Here is a 22587-nt window from a genome sequence, read left to right as displayed (position 1 = left end):
CTGTGGGCAGCTATCCCACAGTTCCCGCAGTCCCCCCTGCCCATTGGAATTCTGGGTCGAGCCCCAAATGCCTTCTGGGTAAAAAAATGTGTCGAGGGTGCTTTTGGGCGCCTGTCGTCATCCGTCCGTCACTCAAGCCCTCCCTCCCTCCCTGAAAGCGCCGGCGGGAAATAATTTCGCGCGCTTTTCTGATTACTGACAGCGCGGACGCCACAGCAGTGCGAGCATGGATCCCGCTGCGACCATCGCTGCAGTTGTGGCAGTTCTCAACGCCTCGCAGCTTCTCCTCCACCTGTACCAGAGGCAGCTGCAGATCAATCATGAGAGGAGGCTACGGCACTACCGTGACGGCATGAAGTCGGACACTAGCTCCGACCTCTCTGAGAACATGAGACCCAGCGCCCAGGACATCTCGCTGTCACTGGGTCTTGTTGATACTGTTGAACGGCGATTCTGGGCCCGTGAAACCAGCACGGAATGGTGGGACCGCATAGTGCTGCAGGTCTGGGATGAATCCCAGTGGCTGCGCAACTTTCGCATGCGGAAGGGGACTTTCATAGAACTGTGTGAGTTGCTGTCCCCTGCCCTGAAGCGAAAGGACACCCGGATGCGGGCAGCCCTGACTGTCCAGAAGCGAGTGGCCATAGCCCTCTGGAAGCTCGCAACGCCAGACAGCTACCGGTCCGTCGCTAACCAGTTTGGCGTGGGCAAGTCTACCGTGGGGGTTGCTGTTATGCAAGTAGCCAGGGCAATCGTCAAGCTACTGCTATCTAAGGTAGTGACCCTGGGAAACGTTGAGCTCATCAGAGATGGCTTTGCCGAGATGGGATTCCCAAACTGCGGTGGGGCTATAGATGGGACTCACATCCCTATCCTGGGACCGGACCACCAGGCCAGCCAGTACATAAACAGAAAGGGATACTTTTCCATGGTGCTGCAAGCACTGGTGGACCATCGGGGACGTTTTACCAATATCTACGTTGGGTGGCCTGGCAAGGTTCATGACGCTAGGGTGTTCAGGAACTCTGGTCTGTGTAGACGGCTGCAGGAAGGTATTTACTTCCCGGACCACAAAGTAACTGTTGGGGATGTGGAGATGCCTACAGTCATCCTCGGGGACCCTGCATACCCGCTAATGCCCTGGCTCATGAAGCCCTACACTGGCGCACTGGACTCAGGGAAAGAACTATTCAACTACCGGCTCAGCAAGTGCAGAATGGTGGTGGAGTGTGCTTTTGGCCGTCTCAAGGGCAGATGGAGAAGCCTACTCACTCGCTGTGATCTCAGCGAGACCAATATCCCCATTGTGATAGCTGCTTGCTGTGTGCTCCACAATTTGTGTGAGAGCAAGGGGGAGACCTATATGTCAGGGTGGGAGGTTGAGGCAAATAGCCTGGCTTCTGATTACGTCCAGCCAGACAGCAGGGCGATTAGAAGATCACAGCGGGACGCACTGTGCATCAGGGAGGCTTTGAAAGCCAGGTTCCTGACTGAACAGGGTCTACAGTGACTTTTTACTTTGTGGACACAGATGCTGAACCTGCCCCCGTTTCTTTACCCAGTTACTGTTGACTATCCTTCCAAGTTACATACCCCCTTCCCCACCTTCCCAACAAATAAAATCTGTTCTGTTCTGTTAATGAACAAGGTTCCCTTTTCTACTGTTTTCGCGGGAATGTTTTAAACCGGGGACGCAGACTGTGGGGGGGGGCGGGCTTACTGTTTTGATGCAAATGATGCTTCTAAAGTCCGGGAATGACAGGCTCCGCAGTGCTGCGTTGGTTGTTTCAACGCAGCCTGCCAGCAGTCCTGGGCGGGACTGGATGTATGTGTCGGCCAAGTGACTTTCTGGCAGGGGGTGGAGGGTAACAGATCCCCTGCTGCGTGGCTCTGTGATCCAGGATAAGGACCGCGGCATAGGATCTCTAACTGCCCTCCCCCGACACAAAGTCACAGATCAACCCCCTCGCACCCCAGAACAAGAAAACCGCCTCCCAGACTGACCAGGGTAACTGGTGACTGTGCTGTGTATGTGTCCTGATGCTGGACCTGCCCCCGCCTCTGTAGCCTGCTACAGGTGACTGTCCTGTCCAAGTAACAAACCCCTTCCCCCCCTTCAGACAGAATCCCCTCCAAAAGACACTCTCGGAAACAGTACTTAACAGAAACAGATGTTTTATTACGAACCGCACATGAAAGGGGGGGGGGGGAAGGAAACTTGGACATGGGCTAGTGTGAGATGGGTAGGAAAGGACTTTTCAAAGTTTGGAACGAGAGCCTTCCATTGCTGCAGCAGTGTGCAGTGGCCGACTGACAGTTTTAACGGCCCTTGCCGCCCCTCCTTCTTTGTACTTTTGGTGAGGGGGGTGTGGGACTTGGTGGCGGGGGAGGGCGGTTAGAGATAGACAGCAGCAGTGCTCTGTCCTCCTGCCTCCGGTCTTGCAGAACATCCACTAGGCGCCGGAGCGTCTCCGTTTGCTCCCTCATTAGTCCAAGCAGGGTTTGAGTAGCCTGCTGGTCCTCCTGGCGCCACCTCTCCTCCCGTTCCATGACTGCTCTGTGCATTTGTGACAAGTTCTCCCTCCACTGTGTCGTCTGGGCTGCCTGCTCTCGTGAGCACTCCATAAGTTCATAAAACATGTCTTCACGAGTTTTTCTCTTCCTTCTTCTAATCTGCGCTAGCCTCTGGGAGTGTAATGCCAGGCTGGGTTGGGAGACAGTCGCAGATGTGTCTGTGGGAATGGGAAAAAGGGAGTAAATTCCTGAGCCAGATAAATGAAGTTGCTAACAAAGAGCATAGTCTTTCTCTGTGAACAACACCATGCACTGCACCTTTCACATGCGCACTCAGGACAAGGTCGAATTTTCGGCCCTCGCCTTATGTGTCTGGGGTCCTGCAGTTGCGATCAGAGAAGCGTTGCAGGACACCTCTACTTCTGCTGCGGGCAAACATGGTAAGCCGTAGACTTGTGGCAGCTTAAACATGTAATAGTAGCACTGGGCTCCTTTCGCACTGAATGCAAGGCCACTCTCTGCTGGCAGCAATCAGGGAAGCATGAGCTCTGCCCCTGTCCCACCACCTCGCGGCTGTCCCCGGGAAAGATCCCTGTATGCTGCCCCTCTGCCGCCTCCACCGCGTGGCTGTAAAGCAGTCCAAATACTAACATTCCCCTCCCTAATTTAAAGCAGGGCGTCATGTGACATAACCCTCATGAGGATCTCGGAGACCGAGAGGGGAAGGATGCTGCGTGAATGCATGCAGAGGCCTGGGCCATATGCCGCCATGCTGTGCCGCGCACTGATCCCCGACTACCTCATGGACTCATGGCGTGGGAACGTGTGCTACCACGGGGGACCAAACAAGATTGCCCTGCCGTTGAACCTCGTGCGCATGCTGGAGCGGTACCTCCAGGAGAGCTATGCGGAGCTATCCCAGGAGGACTGTCTGTCCATTCCCGGGCACATTGACCGCCTTTTCCTTTAAGTTGAGCATAACGGACTACAGAGTGGAGGGGCCGTGTTGTGGACTAATCATGAATATCCGGACAGTACTTGATTTTCTATACATAGTTAGTACTAAAAAGTTTACTAAGCCAAATAAATCATGAACAACAAATTACTGAAATAGTTATTATTCCTGTTTTGTTATAAATAAAAGTTTCTATGTTTAACTGAGTGACTGAAAAGCCCATTCTTAACAATATAAATATTCCACTTATGTTAAAATGAAATGTTTAGATGTTTAAAGCACTCACTGCTTGATCCTTCCCCTGATTCGGTGTCCGGGGTAAGGGCTGTGGACGGTTGGTAGGGGATCTCTGTAAGGGTGATGAAGAGCTCCTGGCTGTCGTTGAAATCAGCGGTGCAAGCGCTGTCGACTGCCTCGTCCTCCTCATCTCCTTCCTCATCTTCCCCGTCACCTAACATTTCCGAGGAGGAACCGGCCGTGGACAATATCCCATCCTCGGAGTCCACGGTCACTGGTGGGGTAGTGGTGGCGGCCGCACCTAGGATGGAATGCAGTGCCTCGTAGAAACGTGATGTGTGGGGCTGGGATCCGGAGCGTCGGTTTGCCTCTTTGGTTTTTTGGTAGCCTTGTCTCAGCTCCTTGATTTTCACGCGGCACTGCGTTGCATCCCGGCTGTATCCTCTCTCTGCCATGGCTTTAGAGATCTTCTCATAGATCTTTGCATTCCTTCTTTTGGAGCGCAGCTCTGAAAGCACGGACTCATCGCCCCAGACAGCGATGAGATCCAACACCTCCCGATCAGTCCATGCTGGGGCCCTCTTTCTATTAGATTGCACGGCCAACTCTGCTGGAGAGCTCTGCATCGTTGCTAGTGCTGCTGAGCTCTCCACGCTGTCCAAACAGAAAATGAGATTCAAACTGGCCAGACAGGAAAAGGAATTCAAATTTTCCCGGGGCTTTTCCTGTGTGGCTGGTCAGAGCATCCGAGCTCGAAGTGCTGTCCAGAGCGTCAACAGAGTGGTGCACTGTGGGATAGCTCCCGGAGCTATTACCGTCGATTTCCATCCACACCTAGCCTAATTCGATATTGCCATTTCGAATTTAGCGCTACTCCTCTCGTTTTCGAGGATTACAGAAGTCGAATTTAAAAGAGCTCTATTTCGAACTAAGTAGCTTCCTGGTGTGGACGGGTGCAGGGTTAATTCGATGTAACGGCGCTAAATTCGATATAAGCTCCTAGTGTAGACCAGGCCTAAAAGTTGTTGCCATCTGACGGTAGCTTGTGTGAAACGAGTTGGACTGTCTCAGTTCCACGCATCCCCATCACAAATACTGCCACATCCTTGCTGAGTCTCTCTCAGAGAGGACAAAGGAGTGAGTGGGCCAGGGACACCAAAGTCCCCTCTCAACCCTAGAGGAGGCAGGTGGATCAGAATTGTAGGGGAGTTTGAAATGCTGCTATCTAGGTACTTATGTGACCCTCACCACCACTGTATCAGAGCATCACACAATCACAAATGGACATTTATCCTCACAACTGCTATCCCCATGGTGAGGCACAGAGACTAAGTGGCTCGCCCATGGTCACACAGGAAGTCTGTGGCAGAGCTGGGAATTGAACACAGGCCTCCTGGGTCCCAGTCCAGTGCCTTAATCACTATCCCTCCTCCTGCAGTACCTGGTTCTGCAGACAGAGGAGAACTGGGATTCCCAGGACTGTCAATTTAGTGATTTAAGTCATTTGGGGTGTAGCCTCTCATCCAAGTCCAACACATTTCACAGCCTTTTAATGAAGGTTTCCCATTTATTATTATTGCTTGTATTATGGTAGCACCTTGAGACCCCAATCATGATCAGGGCCCCTTTGTGCTGAGTACTATACAAACACCTAGGAAGAGAGAGTCCCTGCCCCCAAAAAGAATCCCGAAGTGTGTGTGTGGGGCGGGGAGAGGCTGGAATTGCTAGACATGGCCCAAATTCCCCATTTACCTGTCTGGTAGGATGATGTTCATTAAATCGCGCAGATCTCTCTGAGAGGCGTCATATGAGGTTTCCTGGCCTAACAGATACCAGATTAAAGCTATCACTTTCCATTTTCATTACTGGTGCATAGAAGGTTCGGGGAATCCAAGTTCACATCCTGGAAAAAAAACAGCCATGCTCCCCCCTGTATCATTTTCCTCCTCCGAGTTGACTTGAGGCCTTTAGGTATCGCTCTGACTGCTGCTGACCTAGTGAGAACTCTAAATCCATGTCAACCGAGGACCAGAGCTTGCTGCACCTAGCTTGATCTTTGCTCTACCTACATGTTAACCTTAGGCTGCAAAGGGAGAAAACTGAACTCATGAAAAGAATGATGATGCTGGAAAGACATCTGCCAGCCTCATCCCTGGAGCCCGAATAGACGTCAATGGGGCTAATCTGAGTTACATCCGCTGGGTATTTGGTCCTGAGACTTTATCTCTGGGTGCCAGCAAACATGGGACCTACCAATTCACCAGCATCTGGATGTTCTATGTAAAACTGGGCAAAATTTTCAAAAACACCTCAATGGTTTAGGAGCCTAAGTGCTACTGAAAGCCCATGAGATTTGGGTGAATTTGAAAATTTTATTAGCTTTCCTTAGTTTTGTAGCTACAGGCTGGTGCATGGGCATCCACTGGAATTTGATCTCTATACCCGACAACTTTGGTAAAGTTCAAATCCAGATACAGGATCTAGGTATTATTATTTCCCATATTTTGTGCTCAATCCCATCTCTAAAAGGGGTCAGTCTGTACCTCTGGATTCATCCATCCTTCACCTCTATGAAAATTTGGAATTGGACCCAGGTCTGAACGTTGCGGCTGGAGCCCACTTCTACTGAAAATCAAAGAGTTTTATCTATGGCCTCATATTAGATCAGGTAACATTCATACCCATGCGCATGAGAGGATGCAGGCACACTGAGTTACTACCCCAGCCTTTTGCTTCAGGAGACCTGAGTTCAAATCCTCATACAGTCTTCTTGACTTTCATCCTCCAAAACTGAATACAAGTCCAGGGACTTCTAGCTAGTCCTTCGTGTAAACTGGTCCACGTATGTGAATCTCTTTGGATACAATATGACTTTCTTCCCAAACTCCAGATGAACCTTTCTTAGAAGTCTAAAAATATCTGCCTTAGTTCCTCCTCCTTCCCCAATTATTCTTCATTGTGTGTGTCTACACTTCTAAGGAGAGGACATGGAAGCACAAAAATGTTGTCAGGATGGCTATTTTCATGAAAATATGTCTCGAAAGTGGAAATGCACATTCCCATGAGATTCTCAGCCCACATTTTCAGAGGTTCCTCAAGACAATTTGCCATCCTAGGCAAAACTTCAGTGTCTGCCCCACTCCTCGTAGGCCCAGGGTGGCAGATTTGGCCCAGCTGCCCCTCCTTCATGACCCGGGGTGACTGAAGCAAATCTGAGTGGTATTGTGACCCCATGTACCAGGTCGCAATACCATACACTCAATATTTGGCTCAGTCACCCCTCTGTTATGATGAAGGGGCAGCCAGGCCAAATCAGCCACTCTAGATAACTACTAAAATATCTGCTGCCCTAGGCAGCTCCCTAGATTGCCTATAGCTAGACTGGCCCTTGACTGTTTGCAAACAAAAGTTCAGAGAAACTTATGAACTTTTGGATGCTCATCTGAATGGACCCTGAAGTATGAACCTTCTGAAATTGGCTCATTGTGGGGGAATCCAGCTTTGGTACATTTAGAAACCTCTGCCACTTCCAGGAGGGATATAAAATACCTTCAAGGAAATGCGTCTTTGAGACATGATGGCAAGGGAGCTCTCTGGAACGAAGGGCTGTTTGTGTTTTACCAGCGAGGAGCCGAGGAGAGTCTAGAGAGGAGAAAGGAATCAGGTTGGATCATTTTGTGACTTGGTGCACCACAGCTACTTCTCACTCATGTATCAAGATGGCATTAGCCCCTTTCCAAGGGGGTAGCCTTCCTATCTGGAACCCTTACCCCAGGGCACCCCTGGCTTCAATGACCTGATTATTCTGGTCTCTGCCAGCCATGTCCTACTTCTCTGTCCTTTCAGTCCAAAGCTGGAGGATCAGAGCATGCCGGCGATAAAGATATCATTCCTCCTACCCCTTGGCCTTCCGTTCCCGCCCGGCAGCTCCCTCTAAAACCTCCCTCCGCCCCGGCCCCCGCCCCCAGCTTTTGGGACGATCTAGTTTCTCCACGGAGACGATGCTGACTTTTTCCATCCACCTCATCTCTGAGGAGGGCGGGTGGGGGGAAGGGACCGAAGCTTACAGTATTAACAGATCAGGGTCATGTACGCCACCATATGTCACAGATTAGCGGGAGAGCTCTGCTAAGAAGCCTTAGGCAGTTCTCCCATTGCAGCAGCGTCCAGCATCCAGCTCGGACAAGGAAGGGAGCATATGAGTTTGGGGCTAGTTCTGACCCAGTTCTGATGGATTTCACAGAGCGACGTAACTTCCCCTTGACCCAAATTCAGCACTGAGGAGTCAGGGTGAAACCGTCCTTTCCTTCCCACTTGCTCCCGCAGTTTGAGTGTGGAGCAGCCACACTTTTTCTTGCCACTCTCTCTCACGCCATCTCCAGACCCTCTCCTGTCCAAACGCCACCTCCTCATTGCGGATCATGCGCCAGCCTCTCCAGCTGCTGCTTGATTGGCTGTCCATTTTCCCTGCCTGGATACAGTTCTGAATAGCACCCAAGCAGGCATTTACCAGGCAGGTAGGGATGCTACCAGCATTCCAGTCACTGGGGACAGCCTGCACCCAGTTCCAGGGGAGTCAGTCTATAGTCGGTAGGTTTTTAGCAGCTGGTGCAAACAGTATTTTCCTCTTCCCAGCGGGAGTCAGGCCGTCAATTCTTGTACAGCCCTGGAGCTTGGAGCCCTGACTTGGCTGATGCCTCTCCAGGCAGTGCTGTAATATAACCATTAAACAATCATAACGCTCCAGTACCGTGTCTGCCCAAGTCTACTAAATGAACCCTTGGTTGGCTGTGGAGCTCCATGGCTTTTCTCTGCCTCAGGGTTGAAATAATATGAGAGCTGGTCCTTGTCACTGTATTTCCACCATCTGCAATACTTTACATGGAGGCACTCAGCCAAGTGCGGAACGTATATAATGACCATGCTTGGGACGACAACAGGGTTTGAACCCTGGCCCTTCAGCACTAAAAGCACAAGCCACTACTGCTAACGGAGCAACTCCTTTAGCTAGCAGCTGTAGTAGACTTGTTCTCCTCTATGGATTAGACACTAAAGTGGGACTCGGACTCACGCCTGCCTAAATCTGGGTGACACATACAATATTTCATCCCCGATGCAAAAATAGAAAATAGCCCAAGAAAGACAAAACACAAATAATTAGGTATTTAGGTTCCTGTGAAATCTGGTGGTGTGTTTTCCCATGCTTAGATAACATGGCGATGAGCACAGACAGACAAACATATATGGACATAGATAGACAGATATGCCAGCTTTCTGCAAAATTAAATGCTGACCCACTGTAGCTGCAGTTTCTGGAATGAGTCAAAGAGGCCAGGAAAGACCCAGGTGGGTTAATTCAACCACCTTATTGCCTTGCCATGGCATACTTGTAGACCAGACAGGTTCTTGCAGGGCAGTCCAGGTCAAGGAGCGGAAGCAGAGCCAGAAAGACCTGAGGACTCGTAATTGGCCAGTATGTTGTTATGAATTTTATAAACCACCTAATGTGGCTATCTGAGCCACGCCAGGAAAAGGGGACAGGCTGGGAGGCCACCACAGTGCTTTCCCCTCCCCCAGTCACCACTTCTTGAACAAATAACAGCAAGTTGTCAAGCTGGTTTTAGAACTGTGGCCAAGGAGCCTCCTTGAACGGCCATACTAGGTCAGCCCAATGGTCCATCTAGCCCAGTATCCTGTTGTCCGACAGTGGCCAATGCCAGGTGCTTCAGAGGGAATGAACAGAACAGGGCAATTTATCGAGTGATCCATCCCCTATTGCCCAGTCCCAGTTTCTGGCTGCCCCCAGTCCTTGCAAAGCTGTGAGACTGATTGGTTTCCCAAGCCTGGGAAGGGGAGCAGAGTGCAGGAATGAAGGGAGGCACCACTGGGAAACCCGGTGACCTTTACTGCACCTCCAGGGAGAAGTGGAGGCGACTATAGACCACAATGGGAGTTTTGCCATTGACTTCCAGCAGGATCAGGCCACTTGGGTGTGTCAGAGACAACAGGAGTCATCTACTGCCTATACCAGTGGTTTTCAACCAACCTGTGGTCTATGGACACCTGGGGATCCACAGACTATGTCTAAGATTTCCAAAGGGGTCCACATCTCCATTTGAAATGTTTTAGGGGGTCTGCAAATGAAAAAAGGTTGAAAACCACTGGCCTATCCCGATTTAAATAAAGTGTTCTCTAGGGTTACAGCGCGACGGGACTGGGAGTCAGGACTTCTGGGTTCTATTTCCACAGCTGGGAGGATATGTGACCTACTGGTGAGAACAGGTGGGACTGGGCATGGAAGTCAGGATTCCTGCGTTCTATTCCCAGCTGTGATAACAATTCATTGTGATGACTCAATACACCCTGATTTACTCATCTGTAAAATGGAGACAGTGATACTTAACTGACTTCACAATGCTCTCCTGTTCCTGACCTGGGAAGATATGATCCTTCTACCAATGACAAACCAGAAACATTTTCATTAAAATTCAGGTTACAGACTGTTTGGCTCAAGGGGATTAAACATATGAACCAACCCTTTTAATAACACATGTGCAAATGCATGCTTGGGACTTTGACGTGCTGGGGGTTCTGCATCCAGGTCATGCGCACGCTTCTTGGCATGTATCCCTTTGAAGACGTGGTCCTCGGAATCTCCAGGGCAAAATGACATGATAGGGCAGGGCATGGGAAATGGCCTATAGAGTTTTTCACTTCTAAATCACTGGTTTGAATCCAGGCCAGTTTGGAAATGCTTAGAGATTTAGCCATGTAGTTCTGATCCAGATTCAAACTTCTGTAAAATCTGAGAAGGTTCAGAGCTGGAATTCTGGTTCAGATCCATCTGACAGGGATGGTCCCAAGCTACAAAGTTTGGATTCGGAGCTGAACATGCCCAGGGTTCTGGTTCAACAACTCTCCAGCAGGCAATGGAATGAATTACCCTCTGGTAGCTGTTCCTCCAGGGGTCTGTGCGGAATGAGTCGATGGATCTGGCTCCATGATATCCTTTTAAAAAAAAATCTCATCACCAAGGCAGGGCAGGAAGAGGGTGAGGAGACAGGGTTATACATTCAGCCCACCATGCAAAGTGGAAGGAGGAGACGCTTCCCAGTCACTATATCCCTTCAAAGCACTAGGGTTTTCCAAGTGGAGGATCAGATGTTCAGTTACATACTTCAGAAACCTAATTGCAATGAAGACCCCGTGCAATCCACCTCCCAGCTAAGCTGCAGCATGGGCTGTGAGAAAGGATTGCATGGAAATGAAAGCCCAGCAGAACCATCTGCATTTGTTCTTCCTAGTTCCATTTGGCAGCCTGGCATCGCAACAGCATTTGGCTTACAAAGTAATTCAGTTGAGACGTCAGCCTAGAAACCCCAGTACTTATTTAGACTATAAACTCTTTGGGGCAGGGACAGTCTTTTTGTTCTGTGTTTGTACAGTGCCTAGCACAACTGGTTCCTGGGCATAACTAGGGCTAGTAGATGCTATCACAACACACCCCAATAAATAGCAATGATAATAACTTCCTCCTGAAGGGCAGGAGGTAGGCAGGAGCTGGCCCGGGACAGGAGTGGCTGGTCAAGAAGAGTCCTGCAAAAGAAGAAGGCTGGTTGCTTTCCAACATGTGGACATGTCCAAAGCTGATGATGAGACCCAAGTACATTTAATGTTGCAATGGTCCAAGGCACCTATGCAGATGCCATTCCATTGTGACCCAGTTTGGGTGTGGGTTCAGGTTTGCCAAGCGCTGCAGCTATGATTCAAAATTCAAGTGCTGCTGCTTCAGCTGTCCCTTTTATGAGGCCAGAACCTGCAGTGAGAGGACCTGATTCTGCTCAGAATCCAGTTCACTATTACAGCACAACTTGCACTGTTTGAGTATTCAGATATTCATGAAACCCATACATTTCACCAATTTTAGCATGAACAATTATTAATCTGAACATTGGAAGGACGAGAGTCATTGTTTTCTGTCTGAAGTTTCAGACAGCAAGCCAGTCAGGGAGCAGAAAAAATACCATGCGACTTAAGTGACCAACCACACACAGCAAATATCAAATACTGAATAGTCCAAGCAAACAGATTACAAACAACCCAGCAGTCAGAAATTGCTTTTCCAAATTATTTGCTGAATATTGGCAACTAACAAATACAATTGCAGAAGCCGGAATCAGGTAAAAAATAGAACCCAGAAGTCCTGACTCCCCATCCCCTACACTAGCCACTACACCCCCCCCCCCCCCCCCGTGGAACAGAACCCATTGTATGGATGGGAAAGTGAGGCACAAAGAGACTAAGTGACTTGGCCACGGACACATGGGGTGTCGGTGGCAGAACTGGGAATTTAACCTGGGTCTCCCAAGTCTGAAGCCAGTGCACTAACTCCCGAACCATCCTTCCGCTCACATAATTTGACCAGCTCACCTTCTTAGCTACTGGGCAGTCACAAGGGCTACCATTTAGGTTGAATTCAAGTGGGTACAGAAATCCCTCTCCAATAGTCCTGTCTCTGTTATTCCGTTCTACCTACCTATCATTCTTTCCTGGTTACCACCTGCCAATTTACCGCTCTGTTCCTGCCTCACCTCACTTCCAAATAAACCAAATTCCTTCAAAGATATTAAACACTTAATGGAAATTAATACGCCTTAAGGCAGGTTTTGGGGCCAACTAGCTGCTTAGAGGGCGCTTAAACCATCAACCCCTCTCAATCCCGTTGTCCTTGTCACACAAACTTAGCCTAGACCCTAATCCTCCCCTCCCACCCTCACTCCCTCCTCCACTCCAGCAGAAGTGGGCGAAGGATATAAAAACCCCCATGGGATCCTGGCGCTGCCAGCCCTGGGATGTAGATGAGGGACACCACACCAGCTCTGCATTCTCTTAAGGATTTCTGTTGGGGGTGGGGGGATTTTTTTGTATTGAGGTTGACAATAAAATTAAATTGGTTCTGAAAAAAGACAGAAACAATTAAATAATAAAGAGCAGCTGCTAAAATAACAGAAGGATGAACGGGACAGAAGGTATCAATTTCTATGTGCCACACTCCAATAAAACAGGGCTGGTGCGGAGCCCCTTTGAGTACCCACAGTATTACCTAGCCGAACCCTGGAAGTACCGCATCGTGTGCTGCTACATCTTCTTTCTCATCTTCACCGGGCTCCCCATCAATCTCCTCACCCTCCTTGTCACTTTCAAGCACAAGAAGCTGCGGCAGCCACTCAACTACATCCTGGTCAACCTGGCAGTGGCTGATCTCTTCATGGCTTGCTTTGGCTTCACTGTCACCTTCTGCACGGCCTGGAACGGCTACTTTATCTTCGGGCCCATAGGCTGTGCCGTGGAGGGCTTCTTTGCCACACTGGGAGGTAAGAGCTCAGCGGGGGGGTAGGGGGGGGAGTTGAGGGTGGGCAGGGAAGGGGGAATCAGGCATGCGCTTGCCTGGCTGGAGGAAGGAAGGTCTAGTTTGCCCTGGGTTTATTTCCAGTTGGAAGCATGCCGTCCAGGCAGATGGCTTGCATTCAATCTGTTTCTCCCCATTGAAACATGCTTGGCTGCACTAGTGGGCTAGACACTGCATGTTTCAGCACGGGCTAGACATGCAAGTAATTACCCAGGGTTCCGGGCAGGTTTGTACAGCCCCGTGCTGCCACGGCTTCACTGCTCTGGCACCTGAGCTAGCTATGACAGCCCCTAACTGCAGTGTAGACATGCCCTATGTGGCATCAGTACATTATGCCACTCCCGGAAGGGTGATGTAGCATTGTAATGCAAAGGTACCACATCAGTATGGCACAGTGACTTGAGAACCAGCCCAATGACAAGCTACGAGCTGTGCCCAAAATAGATTGGGGACTTTTAAAAATTGTCCTGGAAGCCCGTGACGACAGCATCCACGTCAGGAGTTTCAGAAAGGCGGCAATGAAAAGAAATCAGCCCAAGCTGCAAAGTTCAGCTAAGGATCTGGGACCCAAAGTTCAGGGGTGTTTGAATTGGGAAGGGCTGGGTTTGAGCCCATCGCTAGGGTCCACACAAAGTCAAGCACATCTTGAGATTAATCTGGAAACTGCCATGGTCTTGGCAAGATCCTCCACCGTTTAGAATAAGCCCTGCTGAATATTGTGCGGAAGTCCCTCCCAGCAGGTCAGTCATTGGCAGCCTGACTGAAAATGACTCTTCCTTCCACAGTCTGACCTGGAGTTATCTGGTTTAGGTAGCTAACGCGTGCATTTGAGCATCTGCAGTGCTGCTGGGAGCACTCATGTACAGAACTGAGCACCTGAATGCAGATGCCCAGGTTTGAATACTGCCCCCTAATATGAAGGCTTTTACCTCCTGGGCTATGCCAGTCATGTCAAACCCGGCCAGACATTAGTACCACATCGGCGTCCAAGTCAGTGATCTGCGTCAAATGGGTGGGTAGGTGGGTCTTTATCCCCTGGCAGGCAGCATCACAACCAACGTTAATTGGGCCCCCTTGTCGGTAGCCTCAGCAGAAGGGTCAAGGACTAAAAAGGTCCAAGAGACTGAAATTCCCTTAGGGTGGTTCTTTTAGAATGGGGAACAGCGCCTGGGAAACTTACCCCACCTTGTTCCAGTTCTGTGGAGAAATGGAAGACATCGATAACCAGGGCTGTCATGGGGAATACAAAAAACGTTTGGTGCAACAGTAAGACTCCAGGAGCATATAAAATTGTCCCAGGTTCCCAGTGGAAGATGCTATCACTGTTACATAAAACCAATGGTCCAAAACAATGCATCTTACAGCAGGATGCTGCAGTTTGGAGCAAGGGCAGGCTTTTTATATAAGAGAAGGGGCAGGTCAGTATTTGGGAGGAGAAGGAAGATCCGATCAGTATCAGCGAAGGACAGAATGATCCCATCTGTATTTGGGAAGGGAAAATGAGTCTCCTCTGGGCTAGAGAAGAGGAGTTTGGTGCTTATGAAAGAGGAGGAAAGGTCTAAATCTGGGAGCAGAGTGAGGGTTAATTGTGTATCAGGGAGCTGAAGGAAGATGTGGTTGCTCTCAAGAAGAGGAAAAATGACATGGTCAGTCTCAAGGAGTGGAACCAGGGTTCAGTCTATATTTTTGAGCAGAGCTGCGCAAGTAGTGCAGAAATTTTCCAATGACTATCCGGCGGCGTTTTCAAACCCAGCTGATCTGACCATGTTCGTGGCTTTTTGATCTTTCACTCCTGCAGGCAGGGTTGCGATCGAATCTCAGTGGCACAACTGCTTGCAAAAAAAAGTCCATTTCCAAGCAGCATGAATTAATTTTACATCTCTGCGCTCATCCGACCAGCAAAGAGAGATGATACCTGGTGACTTATCCGGCCAACCGAACACAGCTCAGAGAGCAAATTCTTGAAGGGAACAGTTTGCAATCAATGCCAGGAGTTTAAAAAAAAAAAAAAAAAAAAAAAGGTTAAAAATTCACTGGGTAATTTTCACTCCTGAATACATTTGAGGCAATGGGGATATTCCTGCCACCAGGAAAAGAGGCTCAACGAATCCGGTCTATGCCAGGGATTGGAAATGGGGCCGGGTCTATATTAGGGAGCAGAAGAAGGACCACTTAGTGTCATCACTAATTCCTTCAGTGAAAAGGCCCCATCTCTGTGCCTGACAACAGCTTCTAACCTTTCACGCTTTTTCAGGCCCTCCGTCTTATCCAGGCTTTCCATTTCTACCCAGCGAGAACAAGGAGGGTCCCAACTGTGGGGGGAAAGGAAGAAGAAAGTTTATACTAAAGGGAAGCAGCAAGAGTTACCGTTCTTCATGAAAGCTGAGCAGAGGGTGTAGCTATCAGCGGATGAGCACATGCTGGGGGCATTAACAGGCTTATGGCACAGGCTAAAGGCTCATAGTCCCCTAAGGTTTGATTATCCTTTGATAAATAAACACACCAGCACCTGCCCGGGCTCATTCTCCTGCAGCGGGGACACATACCAAATACCCATTTAGACTCTTAGAGCCATCAGGACAGGTTCAGACATGGTGCAAGCGAGGGTTCACGCCTTGAGCCACGCTTCCTTACACCAGGTCGAGACTTGACTCATTGACTTTAGGGGATGACAAATGACCAGGGCCCTAAACAAGACATTTAGAGACTCATATTGGCCCTTGGGCGCTTTATATGGCCATTTTGGGGGCAGACTCTTAGGCACTGTAAAGGCAGACTCTGCTCAAGCCACTGTGAGATGGGGAGGCTGCAGGGTACCGGTTCCAACTCAGCCCCGTGACCCAATTCAGTCCCGTGATCCAACTCCTGGTCCTGTACTGTACCCACCAGACCATGCTTCCCCTCGGTTCAGATAAGAGCAGGTTTAGACAAGTTCTTGTCCCCCAAGTCCTTTAACAGCTCACTCGTGTTAGATTGCTCTGTCTGTCTCTTTCTCCCCCAGGTCAGGTTGCCCTGTGGTCGCTGGTCGTCCTGGCCATAGAGCGTTATATCGTGGTGTGTAAGCCCATGGGCAACTTCCGCTTCTCTGCCACCCATGCCTTGATGGGCATCAGTTTTACCTGGGCAATGGCCTTTTCCTGCGCTGCTCCACCCCTATTTGGCTGGTCCAGGTGAGTAATACGAAACACAGACAGTATTGACACCATCCGGACAAAGACCGCTGTCTAAATACTCGACTCCCAAATACCCAGGTGCCCCCCTATGTATGAGCCCTTGAAGCACAGAAGCAATTATAATGAGGAGTCCTTGTGGCACCTTAGAGACTAACAAATTTATTTGGGCATAAGCTTTTGTGGGCTAGAGCTCACTTCATTAGATGCATGAAGTGAAAAATACAGGAGCAGGTATAAATACATGAAAGGATGGGGGTTGCTTTACCAAGTGTGAGGTCAGTCTAACAAGATAAATCAATTAACAGCAGGATACCAAGGGAGGAAAAGCAATTATGGATCTGAACCTGATCTGTGTACCTTGGGTTTATACTGGGATAATGCCACTGTCTTAAATGGACTTACTCCTGATTTACGCCAGTGCTAATGAGAGCAGAATCAGACTCTGAGCTTCGGGATCCTTCCTGAAAATGTAACCTCCCGCATCTGGGCATTGCAAGCTTCCTCACACAGCTCTGCCAAAGCACCTCTATCCTACCTTACAGCCCCCTCTGCTATTCCTGTCTAGACTCCCGACACACAGCGCTGCTAATGCATCACCTCAGTCCTGACCTTCAGCATCTCCTGATAGTCCAGGTTTCACCCCAGCTCTGTCAATGCATTTCATTCTGGCCCAACATCACCGCCTGCTATTCCAGTTCTGAGTCCCACACAGAGTTCTGCTGGGACACCACAATCCTGATCTGCAACCCCTTCCCCTGCTGTTCCTGTCCCAAAAGCTCTGTGCATCAGCCCAACCATAGGAAGTGAGAACTAACCGTGGCAAGGGCAAATACAGACCTACATGCTCTTTGCTCGCTACCGCAGAGGGGAAGGGACAAAGCTGCCCAGGCCACTAAGCAAAGAGAGATGAGACTCTCTGTACTTGCTTGTGAGCTCGGAGGAAGCACGGTCTGCTCGTAATGCAATTGTCTAATGCCATAGGCCACCAGCTGCGCTCCGTCGAACAGCTGTATTCTCCTCTGGGGAGCCAGCCGTGCACATGGTTGTCCCCATTCCAGCAGTCATTGCAGACTAACCTAGCTAGAGCAGAATTCGGAGTGAAGAAGAGTTAGGGGCTCAATCCTGCAACGGCAGCTCCCAGTGCTAATCCTTACATATGACAGTAAATCCCAGTTAAACCAATGAATTAAGATTAAGAGGACACGTGGCGTGGACCCTATCGTTTCAAGTTGAGCCCGAATATCATGTTGGCCAGGAGCTGGGCGGTCAGGACTGAAGCACAGTATGGGACGCCTCTGTTGTATAGGCTCTGTGGATAGACACAGGACTTGAGCATTAAGGAGGGCTGTCAATCTGGCGCCTTTCACATGAATTCACTTGTCGTTTCCCCTCCAGCACAGGTAAGCCACTGCCCTCGCCACAGCCCTCCTGCTGCACAAATTTGGGACCTGGTCCTGAAAAAGACTTACATTTACTCCTGGCAGCAAACCCATTGAAGTCAATTTACTTACGTGACTCTGCAGGGATCAGGACATTAGCTATTAAAGTAACAAAGCTGCTTTTGAGTCATAGAAACCCCAAATCTGATAAACTAAGAAATAGCAGAGGGGTTTTTAGTTTGGGACACGTTCACCCCCCCCCCCCCCCCGCAAATCTCTCTCTTTACAGAAAAGCACTAAAGAACTGACTAGGGATGACACCAATAGGATGCTGCAGAAATGTAACAGGGGTCCATTTAGCTCCGCCCACAACCCAAGCTCGACCCACAATCGATATTACTCTGAAGTCCTATGGGAGTTCATAAAGGACCAGATCCATCCTATAGGTCTAATTAAAACCAAAATCCTTCCAGGGAAAGAATCCTCTTTTGAATTCTATAGGATGCTCTGAAAAGCCTATGGAAAGAATCTTATTCTACAGGCAAAAATTTAAGCAGGCGCTAACGATAGGTCCATCAATGGCTATTAGCCAAGATGGTCAGGGACACAATCCCTCAGCAGCCCCTCAGAGGACACCTCAGAATCCAGGACACCTCAGAGTTCACACCTGCATTGAGCCATAGTAGGTTCCCCGTCATCTCTGCTCCTCAGGAGAAAGAGCAGGTGGCATCTGGCAGCCAAATGCTCAGCCGTGTAGGGACAGGAATAAACAGCCTGCTCCCCATGGGAGGGAGCGTCTGTCACAACCAATTGACGTCTACATGTCCAAGTGCAATGTGTCAGCGCAGAGCAAACGGCAAACACGCCGCCTTCTCCTGAAGGAATCACCGCCCCTGCGTGATCCTCTCCCGGGCTGCCTGGCACTGGGGCATGGCGCTTCGCCGCAGCTCCCATCACCCAGGGAAGGAGTGCAGCAGGCTCAGCAGAGCCCCATGTGGAAGCATGCACCTCTGCCTCACACCGATAGGCCAGCGGGGGTGCCTTGGCAGAGCTGGGCGTGGGGAGCTCAGGATTGGCATAGCAGAGGGTGGGGGCTGCAGGTCAGGATTGAAGGGCATGGGCCGAGAAATTTGGAAGGAGCACACGCAATGCCTGGCCACAGCGCCATTGGCTTTGGCTAGTGCTGTCATTCTCAGAGGATCAGGGAGCTGCTAATGCAGCCCCGCGGCTGCTCACTGCCTGCCCAGCGCCCCATCGTGGCGAGGTTTGCCTCTGTGACTGTTCTGCCTTTACTTCCCCTTCATCCAAGCCCCTCTAAGAACTCAATCAGGCTCCAGTGAACCTTTGAATTCACTCTTCCCCGGTTCTCCTCAGGCTGGCAATGGAGTTTGTCCAAAACCAGAACTCAAAAGTCCAAACGCACACAAAGTTCCCCACCTTCCCTTCTTCAACGCCCACTCACAGGCTTTACCTGGCTCGGGCTCTGTAGAGCCAGGCGTGCTCTCTGCATGGCTTCTTCCACCAGCTCCAGCACCACACAACCTCCTGTGTTCTGGGCTTCCCCGGGTTATTGCCAGGCTTCCTCCTGCCTCTGGCAGTCTCAGCTACTCTCTCAAACACACCCTGCCTGCAGGTGCCTGCTGCCTTTTATTCTGGAATCACCTGGTTGCTCTCCTGTGGGGCTCATCTTGTAATCAAGGGCTGGCTTAGCCGCAGGCTCTCCATCTTGCTGCAGACACAGAGACTCTAGGTCACCTCACCAGTTTCAACCCAGCCCCATCCGAAGGCCACACATGGGGGGCGCCTGTGAAATGCGCGACCTAACCCTTCTGCTTTGCTTGCTCTCTCATTCGGCAGATACATTCCCGAGGGCATGCAGTGCTCTTGTGGCCCAGATTACTACACCCACAACCCCGACTACCACAACGAATCCTACGTTGTCTACATGTTCATGGTCCACTTCATCATCCCGGTGGTGGTCATCTTCTTCTCCTATGGGCGGCTCATATGCAAAGTCCGAGAGGTAGAGTATGCGTCGAGCTGCTCAGGGTTTGATGAAGAGAGGCAACGAGCATGGGGGGGAGGGGGTAGAAGGTGTTGGTCCTCAGCTGGAGAACAGGCTCCTTGAAGCACCCGCAGCACCATCTGATGGGCAATACCAGCCCGCATGTGTTTGGCCAGGTCAGACTAGACAATCACAGTGGTCCCTTCTTGCCTTGGAATCTATGAATCGCCCCCGGTGGTTATCTCTGTTCACTCCCCCATCTCCTCTGGAGACAGGCCCAGGCTTAGCAAAGAGGCAAGAGATGTAAAACGTCACACCCATAATTTATCAGCGGGCAGTGAGGGGGCTCAGGGCCTCACAGGGGGATCGAAAGCAGGGATGATTCTCTGCAAGCACAAAGCAGGGGCAGGTGTGTGCCTGTTTCAGCCTCTCCTTTCTCCAGGTAAGAGAGTTTATTGGCTGCACTTTATGACTGGGTGTGTGCTGCCTTGGGTGTGAGCCATTCCATGTGTAAATCTAGTCTGTGCTCCAGATCTAGTCCAGGTTCTGAGCAGTGGAGCGGGTCCCTGCCCCTGGATCTCATCCATGTTCTGTGCAGTGGTTTTGATCCCTTCTGGGCATAATGCAATATGAACTGAAACGTCTTTGGCCCAGGGGTCAGCTTTCCCAGCAAAGGGGTTCAGACCTACTCCCTGTTCCCTGACTCCAGCCATGTCAGATAGCTAGTTCTCTCTAGTTTGCCTGGTGGGAGACAGCTCAGCACTGCAATGCGCTTCTTGGCTCACTGCCCTCTCCTACTCCCGCAGGCAGCCGCACAGCAGCAGGAGTCGGCGAGCACCCAGAAGGCGGAAAGGGAGGTGACCCGCATGGTGATCCTAATGGTTCTGGGCTTTCTCATAGCCTGGACGCCCTATGCCTTGGTGGCGTTCTGGATCTTCACCAACAAGGGGGCGGACTTCTCCGCTACTCTCATGTCAGTGCCTGCCTTCTTCTCCAAGAGCTCCTCTCTCTACAACCCCGTCATCTATGTCCTCATGAACAAACAGGTGAGACTCCCAGGGCCAGAGCCTCCCTGCCAAAGCTGTTCCTGTCCTAGGCCTCCCCCAGAACTCTCAGGGCGCACCCTGAACCTGGCCTATAGCACCCCTGCTCTCGCAGTTCTGTGTCCCCAGCCAATGCACCTCAGTCCTGACCTGCAGCTTCCCCCCTGCTATTCCATCCCTGGTCTCCCTCTACTCAGCTTTCCAAATGCACCTTGATCCTGACCTGCAGCACCCCTGCTACTCCACTCCCTGGGACACCCCCAGCTCTGCCAACACACCTCAATCCCAACCTACAGCCCCTCTGTTATCCCAGTCCTGTGTTGGTGCTGCCAATGCACCTTGATCCTGACCTGCACTCTTCTTGCTACTCCAGTCGTGAGCGTCACCACAGCTGTGCAGAAGCATCTTCCTCCTGCCTAATAGCACCCCCCTGCTATTCCAGGCCCAGAACAAATTCCAGTTGAATCTGGTACCTGTCGCTTTCTGCCTTAATTTGTTTAGCGCTGTCTGTGCCGTTGGAACAGCTGCCACGTTTCGCCACAGGGGTGGTAGCATCTCTGTAGTGGGCGAGGTGTTATATGTAACCCAGCAAAGTGCTCTTTGTCTGGTGATCAGAGGGACGGCTCCACTGGCCATCGTGGATGTATGTGCTGTGCAAAGGTGCCACTGCTTTCTCTCTCCCTTCAGTTCCGTAACTGCATGATCACCACAATCTGCTGCGGCAAGAACCCCTTTGGGGATGATGATGTCTCCTCGACCGTATCCCAGAGCAAGACTGAGGTATCCTCCGTCTCCTCCAGTCAAGTGTCACCAGCATAGACCATGGACAGTTTGAACTTGGGGGACCTTCCATGCTCTGGGATCAAGAAGTAGAAAGTGATGCACCCACGTACCCTCTGGTCCACGAACTTGTCTCATGCGATTACTCCCTTGTACTCCGTCATCACATATCACACCTGCTCAGGTGTGCACAGGAGAGTCCTCCCCTGTGAAAATAGTGGTGTCGATACTGAATGTGGCCCCTCCCTGCAAATAGCTGTGCACATACGGAACCCACTTATGCAAAGGCTCACTTGTGCATATGCAAACTACTTGTGCAAGCAGCCACCCGTGCAAATATCAACTAATGAATTCTGAGCCCTCTCACGCAAACCCTTGCACGCCCTGCTGCACACACTCACACAAAGCCAGTACCAACTTGTGCAGACCTTTGTGCTCACTTGTTCATGACCTCCCACCCTCTTGTGCACATAGATTTAAGGAAATAAAGCGTGATTTAGCTTGGCAGGGGCTGAAGAGTTTTGGTGAGAGAGTGGCCCCAGAAGCTAACCCCTTGAGCTGTGCTGCCCATGGGTCACACTCTGTGATGCAGCTTGTGTCACATGGAGTGAAATAGCCCTAGTGGTAACATACAACAACGGAGGGGAAGTTGTCCAGCACCCTGGTGCTTGATGGGTGTTTTTAGAACTAGAACAAGTCGGCAGCATCATTTCTTAGCTCTGCTTCTCATTCTCAGTCCACTAGAGCGGACCGTGATAATTCAGGATCAATGCTAGTGGGAGCAGCTGTGGGTACCACGCTCTCCTACAGTTGTGCCAGCTGTATAACTTGCTAGCAGAGAGGTGATAGCTCTCAATGGTCAGAGAATTGCAGGAGTTTTCGGTGTATTTACCATCAGGCACCACTGCAAATGATTCCGTGCAAGAGGGAAAGTCCAGCTCAGCAATAATGCAGATCCTAGAAGACAGCCCAGTAGGAAGAGCATGGGGAGCGCAAACTCTGGTTTAGCTTTAAACCCCCTGCCTAAAGCGCTTGCGCACTGGGTGTATGTAGCGACACGAGTATGTGTGAGCACATACCAACATTGCGTGT

General features: G+C 50.5%; 1 protein-coding gene across 1 annotated transcript; it reads left to right on the top strand.

The window, feature by feature from the left end:
- Positions 1 to 12719: 12719 nt before the first annotated feature.
- Positions 12720 to 21534, top strand: LOC135877405 (blue-sensitive opsin). The gene is made up of 5 exons (XM_065402835.1): positions 12720 to 13080; positions 16117 to 16285; positions 19525 to 19690; positions 20479 to 20718; positions 21403 to 21534. The coding sequence occupies exons 1-5, from the start codon at positions 12720 to 12722 to the stop codon at positions 21532 to 21534; spliced, it is 1068 nt and encodes a 355-aa protein (XP_065258907.1).
- The last annotated feature ends 1053 nt before the right edge of the window (positions 21535 to 22587 follow it).

Source organism: Emys orbicularis, chromosome 4, assembly GCF_028017835.1.
Source record: "Emys orbicularis isolate rEmyOrb1 chromosome 4, rEmyOrb1.hap1, whole genome shotgun sequence".
In the NCBI taxonomy this organism is placed as follows: Eukaryota; Metazoa; Chordata; order Testudines; family Emydidae; genus Emys; species Emys orbicularis.
The sequence above is the reverse complement of the archived record's forward strand: the minus strand, read 5'-3'. Positions and strand labels throughout refer to the sequence as shown.